The sequence below is a fragment of the Osmerus mordax genome, chromosome 7 (assembly GCF_038355195.1).
Source record: "Osmerus mordax isolate fOsmMor3 chromosome 7, fOsmMor3.pri, whole genome shotgun sequence".
Lineage (NCBI taxonomy): Eukaryota > Metazoa > Chordata > Actinopteri > Osmeriformes > Osmeridae > Osmerus > Osmerus mordax.
This window is the reverse complement of record NC_090056.1, coordinates 18,315,566-18,326,811: the sequence shown is the minus strand read 5'-3', so window position 1 is coordinate 18,326,811 and position 11,246 is coordinate 18,315,566. Positions and strand designations below refer to the sequence as shown.

Below are 11,246 nucleotides of genomic sequence, written 5' to 3'. Positions count from 1 at the left end.
TTTCCATTACATTGAAATGCGCAGGCTAGCTTAACCCTTCAAGCTGTTGTACATGAGCAACAAACGGAATCAGCTGCCGCTTCATGTTGAATCACACACTAGCATCCTGAATGCCTACGCTCTGTTAACCTAGGAATGAACATGTCGGTTGATATTTAGAGAGAGGCTTGATCAATCAAGAAAGAACTTGAGAAAACTGGCTGATAATTTTAGCTCTGCATGTGGAAGTAAAAAGTAATTTATGAGTCAATGACATAACTTCCTCTGCATCGTGTTCTTTAACTGTCTACAAACTCATTTTGGAAAAATAACATTTACATTCGGTGAATCATATGGACATCCCCCTAAGTCACAACAACACTATCTGTTCCCTGTGTGTCTGTGTGTACTCAGTGAATATCAGTTTGTAGATTTCCCAGCTTCCATGGTCATCCCTGGATGAAACCCAACTTTTTTTGGAGAGCTCTAGACAGCACTGGTCATTCTGTTTTCGGCTCGACTTTGACCATAACACATCCACTCTTGAATTCCTGGAAATATTGGGAGTGCTATCTTATTTCTACACATTGTCAGCTTTTCCCCTGACTGCTTATCGACTTAGAAATTACTCATTGCTTTCAACTGGTTAAACCAGGTGCAATGAAACACTCGTTCCATAAACAAAAGAAGCAAAGGAGGTTTCCTACAGTGGAAAAGTTGTAACACTGTTTGAAATGGCAGTTGGACGGATAAAATGCTAGAAGCATGACAAACATAGCCACAGTGACATACTTATCACATACAATAACATGCATTGTCGCAGTGTTATGAAGGCTTCACAAGGCCAACTCCCAAAACATTCAACATAAAGCCTTCGCCTGGATACACTCACACTCAATACCCAACGGCCTCCATCTGTCCAACATGACCTCTTCACAAGTTGGCAATAACAAATCAGAAGAACCATGGTTTATTGTGGCGATTCACTGTTAATCTGAATCCCTGAAAAACAGTGTGACTCAATCCCTCTTCAGCACCAGTTGATAAGATCAGAGACAGAGAAATGTCTGACCAAGATGGCACCCGAGCTATTGTTGTAGTGAATGTGTCAGTTCCCCGGAGCTAGGCCGGAGCAGGAAGTCTGTCAGGCATGACTCGTGTCACTGACAAAAGATGGAAACACACAGCCATTAACCACCTCTAACTATATATAGGCTACTTTTAGTGTTTGCTCTACCAATTCTGGGTGGAGGGGCAAAATGTGTGTGTGTGCATGAAGAGTGAGGGGTGGTGTGGGGGTAGGGGGGATGGGGGGAACTATGAATTAGGCTGATCATTGTGGTAAATTGGTACATTTAATCATTTTCAGCATTTTGGTAACATTTTTGAAACAACAAAAACTATTTTAGAATGTGCAAAACCAGATTATAAATTACAACACCTATAGGTCTCGGTGTGTAAACCAAGATGTCTGACTTAATCCTCAATTTGCTTTGTTGCACGGAGGTTTAAGCCATATCCAGACAGAATTAAATGGGGCAAAGCTCCTAATTTTGCCAACTAACATGGAAGAATTTCAACACTTTGTTCTCTGTGTTTGAAGGGGGGGAGGGTCATGCCTTAATATTTTGTGTAAATGAAAGCATTACACAAAACGGTTACATCGTTATAACACTCTTATTCATCAGGACTACCTGACATGTAGACAGTAGTTAGTTCTGTCACATAACAAACCCATCCGCAGAAGTTGACTACACACTGGTAGACTGCTGAGTGCTTGGTTTTTCAGATCATTCTCAGCAACGATAATTATCTGAGATTCTAGGACACCGGAAAGTGCCGTTTGAGTCAACAAACAAGACTTAATCAAATCAGAATATCAGCTTATTCTGTATTTTTCGACACTTTTATCTTACACCGCAGTTTCCAAACTCAACATGGAAGATGTTTTATGCAGATAATGTTTCTAGAGTAGAATTGGAGTTTGTATTTACTTGATTGAAGTTTGCAAGGTAACTGATATTAAAAAATAATATTTACGGATAAAATATGCAGGCCTATATTTCTATGTAGATGTTCGAGAAGTCTTTTTATTCACACCAATAAATTAAATGTGGAGTCAGTAGAAACCACAGCCGTAATCACACTTTACAGCCAACTGAATGAAATGATAAACTACGTGTAATTTGATTCATTATAATTGGCACATGCCTATTCAGCTCGATTGAAAACAAAATACAGAATTTGCAAACGGAGCCTAAGCTTACATTGCATTTTGCACAAGCAAACGGTGCACCTTGATATCGTCGTTTCCTGCAACGCACAGGGAATAAGTGCCACATAAAGGGGGGGAGAGTGAGACTTTACTGTGTTTTTCGTATTCAAAAGATTAGCATGTTTGCTGAAAGATGCATAAAATAGTAGCCTATGCAGGTAGCAAGTCGCGTGAGTTGACTGTTTTGTGTTTGTCCACAATCCCTATCAGACACTGGGGCTTTTAACATCTTTCACAGATGCTGGTCAAAAATATTCCGATACAACTAATAATAAATCCCGATCACCGACTACGCGAAGTAATCTTGCGTTTGTCGAGCGCCGCTGCCTGCTAACCGCAGGACGCCTCCGATTGCAGCCGCACGTCCAACTCAACACACCGCATAGTCAGCCTTTGATATTCGCAGACGTTTGAACAGAGCAGTCTAGCTTCATGGCACACTTTTCAAGCAACTCCGACTTACCTGCGAGACGTCATAGCAGTCTTCGAAAACTGTCAAAGATCCTTGAATGTGTAGGGAAAGTCAAATAAAGTTAGCCTTCCCGTGCGCCTCTGCCGCGTCGCTTTCAGGAGCGTGCACTCGGGAGGGCGTTTGTTGAACAATGTTCAACTCCAAAGACATAACGCCGGCCCGGTTACCCCGCCTCCAAAAGGATTCATTCTACCATCGGCCACTGTGGCTAACAAGTGTGTGCGTGTGTGTTTGTGTGTGTGTGTGTGTGTGTGTATGCGTGCGTGCGTGTGTGTGTGTGCGTACGCAATAATAATTGGTTGCCGTATTTTTTGTAAATTCAAAAGCGTGTAGCAACGTAGCATAGCCCAGGCTACTAGCAAATACACAAAACAGTAATGTGTGTTCATGTGTGAAGGAGAGATAACGAGATAAATTAATGACAAATTATAATAAATCATATTCAGTGATCGAGATCTTCGTATTAGGCCTACAGTTAACAATAAAAAACGTCAATTATTTCTCTGCCATTGTAGTATACATGATTATAGTAAATTGAGAGAAAGAAAGTATGGAGAGAGGCATCACTGCTTCTACAGCTGCATTGACGTCACCGGCCTGCGGTTATCGGTGGAGGTTAATCTGCTTGGGGATGGGGTTATGCAATTGTCTGAGGCCACAGGCTTTCAAATATGGATTTTGTATTCCTTGATATAGCCTGACCCGCTGTGCCGCACGGCAAAGACAAACAGCCTACTAAATCAGTGACACAGAGGAGCCGGATGGTATGGGATTTCAAACGATACATGCAAATGATACAGCTCTTTTAATAGGCAAATTAGTTTAGAGACTAAAATGATACACTTGGCAGTAGCATGTGACGTTGAATACTGGGGTTCTATAAATCATTGGTGTCCTGTGGTTTGAGATGAGTTATAGCTATTTATGATTTAGACTCAGATTTGTTTGTAATTGAAGAACAGAATGAGCAGAAGGGGATAATTGAGTTCACCCATTAAAAATACAAAAAATCTAATTAGAATCAGAATTATGTATGTGTGCAAATATCCCAATTACTTTCTAAACTACAGCATTGCTTTTACACATGTAAAACAGCTTCTATCTGATCAGGGTATGGCCAGCTAGTTAGCTCCCATTTTAAAAATAAGTCAAAATCTGCTAAGGCAGTCTTTATCTGACAGCTATATAAACACCAGTAGATGGGCAGGAGATGCAAACTACCAACAGCACTGGGACACCTGGGACCCAACCCTTTCCAGACAACCTATGGGGTTGTATCAGCATGCAGGCGTGTCAGAGTTGAGTGCTACAGAACAGTATACCCTGGAGGCCTTAGCAAACAAACAAAAAGACTGGGCTAGGGTCTTCTCTCCCTGAGGTGACAGGCTCCCTGCTGACCTTTGACCTTTCAGCCTGGAGACTGGGGAGTCCTCTGGTCCAAAACACAAATCCTGTGAGGGGAAACAAAGGAGACTCACATTAATTCTGATTCAGTGGGACAGTTAAAGCCTTGTTGTGCCCAGAGAACAAGAGAGGGTATTGGGGCTAGGGTGCTGGAGAGCCCAGAGAACAAGAGAGGGTATTGGGGCTAGGGTGCTGGAGAGCCCAGAGAACAAGAGCGAGTATTGGGGCTAGGGTGCTGGAGAGCCCAGAGAACAAGAGAGGGTATTGGGGCTAGGGTGCTGGAGAGCCCAGAGAACAATAGAGGGTATTGGGGCTAGGGTGCTGGAGAGCCCAGAGAACAAGAGAGGGTATTGGGGCTAGGGTGCTGGAGAGCCCAGAGAACAAGAGCGAGTATTGGGGCTAGGGTGCTGGAGAGCCCTGAGAACAAGAGCGAGTATTGGGGCTAGGGTGCTGGAGAGCCCAGAGAACAAGAGAGGGTATTGGGGCTAGGGTGCCGGAGAGCCCAGAGAACAAGAGAGGGTATTGGGGCTAGGGTGCTGGAGAGCCCAGAGAACAAGAGAGGGTATTGGGGCTAGGGTGCTGGAGAGCCCAGAGAACAAGAGCGAGTATTGGGGCTAGGGTGCTGGAGAGCCCAGAGAACAAGAGAGGGTATTGGGGCTAGGGTGCTGGAGAGCCCAGAGAAGAGCACTTACACCCAGAGCTATAGGATCGTTTCAGCGCTTTTCCACATCAGGCAGAGGTTGAACAGGGTTTTTTGTTTAGCAGTTGTCATGAAAACAGTTCTTTGATGACGAGGCGGGCATGCCTCAGGTCTCTGGACTGCAGCGTGCGTTCCAGAGAGCCAATGACATTTCATTTGGTGAAGGCCTGGCATTGTTGCATAATTCATAAATCCACTGTGACCTTTGTAAAAACTGTAGTCGGCGGCGTGTTTAAAAATAAAACATCTTGAAATATGCCTAACATTGCTGGCCAGCTAGCTTGGGGCTTTCATCAATGCTTGTAACCAAAAGCCTATTTTAAAGAGAACTGAACAGGGCTAGCCACACTGTCTGTACAGATCAGAGAGCTTTACAGTAGTGTGAATATAGTGTTACTGTCTGCAGAGTGTACCACCAGGGTGTATTTTCGACAGCGGTACTGCAAACCGAGTCTGAGGGCATTAAATCGAATCAACCAAAATGTCACTATTGACTGCAGAGAGTAAAGGAATTCCATTGAGACAGGCCACAGAATCTGGTCCAATTGGTTGACACTTTATTTCATGGTGGTAGGAACACAAGACAAAGGTAATAAAGTTAGTAATGGTCAGGTCATGCCACTCTTAGCAGTGCACTGCCCTTTGAGGAGGAGGAGGGGGGGTCCATCAAACAGTAGTTTACAGAGGCCAGACGGGGAGGAAATCCACATGAACACATAAATAAACAACAAAAAATAAGATTCCAAAACAGTAAATAGTATATTTGTAAAAAGCCAGAGAAGTCCTTTTTTGGCTACGTCTTCACTGGGATATTTTCTTGTATGAGCATTGTATTAATATAATTATCATTATTATTTATTAATTTACATACTGGGGGATGAGGCTAGTACACTGGCTAAAGTAAGAGGACAGTTATATGGACGACAGCTTTGTCACCAGGGTGGGGTGACCTGTTTTAAGGCAATTATAGACAGTTTCCACCCAAACATTAGATAGCATCTGTCCGCACTCCTGACTTCAACTGCATAATCCAAGCAACCAGAAGTTCTCAATTGCTATGATACACACTAAGCCGTGAGTAGCAATTCAACCAAATGACAGTTCTACAGTACTCATTGGAAATTACCTACGTACCTCTTTGTACACAGTAGGTCGATTTTATTGTCTTTTTTTTGTGTGGGGGAGGGAGGGGGGGGGGGGGGGTAACAGGAAAACAGAAGGTTTCTGGACTTGGATTTGACACTGAAGTCTCTGAGGAACACAACAGCCATCTTCTCTGTGTCCTTCTCCATCCATTCCCTGTCACACGGACGGAGGGATGTCCTCACGTGTGTAGTGATTTTGACAGACTTGGTTCCAGTGTATAGTACTAAAAACTAAACCTCCACAGGTACACATTGCTAAATTTACACTTAGAAATCGCAGGGACTGTACAAAATGGTTGCTTTTGCTTTTAAGAAGGGGGAACTATTACAATACCATTGATACTCAACCATGAACTAGTATGTTTCCTCTTTGAATATTGACTAGTATCTCAAAAGAGTTTTCAATCAGTCATTATCAGTCAGCTTTTTGTAGTTCAGCAGAAAGAAAATCACATTTCGCATTGCATCAGTTTCTGAACGTTACATAATTCATCTTGAAGTTACAAACCCATGCAGTGTTATATCTTTGTTGCGATTGTGATTCTGTTATGCTGTTTTTTCTTTCCTTCTGCTGTTGCTTGTCAGTTTCAAACATCCCCACAGTATCACATTGTCCCCTTTCAACACAAGATCATTCTCATTTATTCAAGGTTATCGTCTCGTATTCATTCAAATTGATAAAGAAACGGACTTTCTGACATGTTCTGAAACATGTTACTGATGGCTGCTCCCTTCGGTCCCCTCGGAGAGATCTCTCTCTCTCTTGTTCTCCTCAGTATTGCCTCTTGTTTCTGCAGTCTTTGCTTTCAGCGCCTCCATCAGGCCAGTTGTGGTAACAACACGTATTTGCACCGTTCATAAAACAACTGCTCCAATACGAAAAAATAAAACAAACCAAAAAAATTCTTTTCAAAAAACGCCCAGAAACAAAATACAATATCCGCCGTAGTTCAGTAGCTTGTGAAAGTCAGGTGTGTCAAATAAAGGAACCATTTTTGCTAATACAAAGCATGTCAATTTACAATGACATGTGAATCCACCTCAACTGTCATGTGAACAGGCATGCTTGCCTCAAAACAGAAAGATATTATTTACGGAAACAAAATAAGAACAAAATCAAAGGTAACACTGCAGAAGTGCATGCAACTAGTGGTCATTAGTCTGTTTGATTGTAAAATCGAACGCACAACACATGAGAAGCACAATTCTCCAAGAAACCAATCTTACATATTCACAGTCTCAGGTATTTATATACTCTATATTTATTACATTTATTGTGTGAATGATTAAATTCTTGATTGATGCGAATGGATTTTTGATATGCAAGTTTGTCTTTAATGCTGTTCACTTTCTCTTGTGCTGTCCTGTCTGTGTGGTGTGTTTCAAAAGTAAACTGGGATCTGACACGTGGCAGAGGTGCAGCGCTGTGTGAAGGGGGCGGGGTTACAGAGGTGGAGCGCTGTGTGAAGGGGGCGGGGTTACAGAGGTGGAGCGCTGCGTGAAGGGGGCGGGGTTACAGAGGTGGAGCGCTGTGTGAAAGGGGCGGGGTTACAGAGGTGGAGCGCTGCGTGAAGGGGGCGGGGTTACAGAGGTGCAGCACTGCGTGAAGGGGCGGGGTTACAGAGGTGCAGCGCTGTGTGAAGGGGGCGGGGTTACAGAGGCGCAGCACTGCGTGAAGGGGGCGGGGTTAGAGGTGCAGCGCTGTGTGAAGGGGGCGGGGTTACAGAGGTGCAGCGCTGTGTGAAGGGGGCGGGGTTACAGAGGTGAAGCACTGCGCGAAGGGGGCGGGTTACAGAGGCGCAGCACTGCGTGAAGGGGGCGGGGTTAGAGGTGCAGCACTTGGTGAGGGGGCGGGGTTACAGAGGTGCAGTGCTGCGTGAGGGGGCGGGGCTACAGAGGTGCAGTGCTTGGTCAGGGGGCGGGGCTACAGAGGTTCGGATATTCTTAGCAGCTCCACTAACAGGCCTGTCGTGAACATTCAGAGTGACCTCGCCTCTCTGCTCCGGGGCCAGAGGACCCCAGCATCTCTGCTTAGGACTCTCACAGCACAAGGGAATGTATGTATTAACTCCTGTCTGTCTGTGTGGAGGATGAATGTATTAAATCCTTTATGTATGTGTGGATGATGTATAGAATATACACTCAATATGTTGTGTAGGTATGTGAGGATGCAGGAATGTGTGTATTAATGGGTGGATATGGCACCTGGACTCAGAGAGCCCCAGTGTGGTCACTGTTCAAGTCATGAGCAACGAGGGTGGTTGGTTCGCGTTTGTTTTTAAAACAACAAAAGGTACACAGTAATACGTGTTATTCACTTGTCCTGCGACACCACAAACATACGGACGTACACCTGTGTGATCTGATGAGGTGTCTGCTGTGGGGGGGAAACAAAAAAAAAACGAAAAAAAAAAAAAACACACATGAAAAAAATAATAATCCACAATGTATTCATTTTTTTCTCTCCCCAAATATAAAAAGCAATGTAAAGTATACAAAAATAGAAAATAATTACAGCAGTAGACATGGTGGTATGGAGGAAGGGGGTGCCAGGTGGTTATTTGGCGGAGGAACAGTGTAATATTTTGGGGCTGTTCAGGGCATCCTCCACCAGGTGGAGCTCCAGACCGTCCACTAACACGTCCTTCACACAGCCCACGAAGCCTGTGCTGTAGGCCTTGGGCAGGCGACGGGCCACCGCCAGCTCCTCCAGACCGCCTGGAGAGGGAAGGAGAGAGGGGGGGAGAGAGGGAGGGGGGAGGGGAGAGAGAGAGGGGAGAGAGAGAGGGGAGGGAGGGCAGAGAGAACATGAGAGAAGGGGTTTAGGATGCGTGAAAATTGAAAAGAATATTCCAGTCTTAATGTGCCTCATGTCTACACTGTCAGTTACTGTAAGGATGTCCAGAGAAGACTATTTACCTGACAGACAGGCTCTCACATGTGCCTGCCCTCGCCCTCTCTCTCACACACACACACACACACACACACACACACACACACACACACACACACACACACACACACACACAGCTGTCTGAGGGTAAGCTCAGTGGTAAAGTGTGACGTGTGTGCCTGTAGAGGAGGCCCATGCAGCCATGAGGTGAGCAGGAGAGAACATCAGACAGCTGGTCTCTCTGGAGACCTGATCCATCACATTCTCCAGTAGCAGCTGCTGGTCTCTCCTCTCCCCCAGGACCCAGCCTGCTTGTCTGCCCTTTGATATTTCACCTGTGTTGCGTTCTCTCCCCCCCTCTCTCTTTCTCTCTCCTTACTTCACAACGAGGACTTTCTTCCCTTCTCTATTCTATTTCACGCAACCATCTCTCCTTCCATTTTTCCTTTCTCCTTCTCTTACTCTCTCCCCCTCTTTCCTGCTCTGTACTCGTCTAATCCTCCGCGCTGAGTTCATCTCTGCGTCGAGCTCTTTCCCCTCTCTCTCTGTCCCCCCTAATCGGATTGCGTGCCTGAATCGGGGATCGACAGGGCTAATTTCATGCGAGTTACAGATGAATTAGTGATGAGCAGAGAAAGAAGGGGATTTAAAAGAGAGGGGCTCTTGATGTGAGGGCTGCCTGAGGATAATGTATTCTAGCTGCAGGGAGCGCTCAGCACCTGTTCCATCGGCATAGGTGAGTGTGTGTGTGTGGGGAGTGTGTGTGTGTGGAGAGCGTACATGTCAAATATGGCAGCCTCTCCTTTTCCCTCTCAAACTCACCTTTCCACCACCTGAACTAAAAAGACTGCATTCAGAAACTGTTTCTTTTTTTTTGGTCGATGTTATTTCCATGGAACGTTCTCCACAGGCTCCCGGTATTCTCTTTTTAAAGACTTTCAGAGTGAAGTTCAACCCAAACTGAACCCAAACAGATAACGGACAAACTTACAGTTCCAGAGAGTGGAGACATTTAAGAGTCAGACAGATAGTCTCTCATTTTCTGAACTCAATACCTGAGTAGAATTGAACATTTTCCAAAGTGTTATGTGACGGTTCTACATGCAGTCGACAAATCAGCCTGTCGGCAGAGTTCAACAGCCTGCAAAGACTCCCAAGTACTTCTGCACACATTCAAAATTAACCCAACAAAGTACCAGTTGAGAGAGTTAGGCGTGTCCTATGCGTTCTACCGTGTGGGCGTGTTTCCACTGTGAGTGTGTGCTGCGTGTGGAAGGTGGATGTGTCAGCTGCTAGTGGACGTACCCAACCAGAGGGCTCCGTCTGTGTCCAGCTGAGTGGCCATCAGGGGAGACGACCCCGTCACTGCCGCCTCGTTACCCACCTGTAGAGAACCATCCCTGAGGGCTCTGGAGGGGAGGGAGGGGGAGGGAGGCAGGGGAGGTAGAGGGAGGAAGGGGAGGTAGAGGGAGGGAGGGGAGGTAGAGGGGAGGTAGAGGGAGGGAGGGGAGGTAGAGGGAGGGAGGGAGGGGAGGTAGAGGGAGGGAGGGGAGGTAGAGGGAGTGGAACAGGAAAGAGATTTCAGGGATGAGAGAGATGTCAGAGGCATTTGAACCATCATTTATAATAGAATAACTGACAGTCTGTGGCTCGGCTTAAAAACAAAACTCCTCACTATCTAATGGCTCGGGAGTTCCATAACAAGCCCGCTAAAACTGAGGGCAACATCTCTTGAATACCAAACCAGGATTTAACAACTCAATCATTATTTAATTTAATCACGCCACACCACAAACCCACCCATCGATTCATTTTAACCTTCCACATCACAAAACCTGCTTTTAATTATCATTCGCTCGCGTGAACCCAGCTTGGGTTAACAGCAGCAGAGGCAGCGCTGCAGGCAGAGGCAGCGCTGCAGGCAGAGGCAGCGCTGCAGGCAGAGGCAGCGCTGCAGGCAGAGGCAGCAGAGGCAGCTCTGCAGGCAGAGGCAGCAGAGGCAGCGCTGCAGGCAGAGGCAGCAGAGGCAGGCCTACCTGCTGGCCTTGATGCGTATCCAGCGGTTGGTGTTGACGCGCACAGAGGAGCGCAGCACCACAGGCTTGGAGCCCAGGTCGTAGGTCATCTGGATGCGGCCGTCCACCACGGCCAGGGCGATGTAGTCGGAGCCCTCCACGCCCTTCCCACTCCACATCACCAGGCCCTGTGTCGCCTCCGTCCTGATGCTCAGCTCAAACTTGTTCACCAGCAGAGCCTTCTCACTGCGGGGGGGGGGGGGGGGGGGAGGCAGCAGGATCAGAGGTCAGAGGGAGGCAGTAGGGTCAGAGAAGCAGTAAGGTCAGAGAGAGGCAGTAGGGTCAGAGAGAGGCAGTAGGGTC

At 46.2% G+C, this 11,246-nt stretch overlaps 1 protein-coding gene and 1 long non-coding RNA gene across 2 annotated transcripts in view; one reads left to right on the top strand and one right to left on the bottom strand.

Moving 5' to 3' along the window:
* Positions 1–7,317: 7,317 nt before the first annotated feature.
* Positions 7,318–7,909, top strand: LOC136946489 (uncharacterized). Its single transcript, XR_010876906.1, has 3 exons — positions 7,318–7,426; positions 7,567–7,668; positions 7,773–7,909. It is a non-coding gene; the product is annotated as an uncharacterized lncRNA (long non-coding RNA).
* Positions 7,910–8,446: 537 nt separating this feature from the next.
* LOC136945371 (agrin-like) overlaps positions 8,447–11,246 on the bottom strand; it is a 79,873-nt gene continuing 77,073 nt past the window's right edge. Inside the window, 3 exon segments of the mRNA XM_067239143.1 lie at positions 8,447–8,693; positions 10,174–10,277; positions 10,905–11,129. Coding sequence (XP_067095244.1) covers positions 8,533–8,693; positions 10,174–10,277; positions 10,905–11,129 — 490 coding nt within the window. The 3' untranslated portion in view covers positions 8,447–8,532.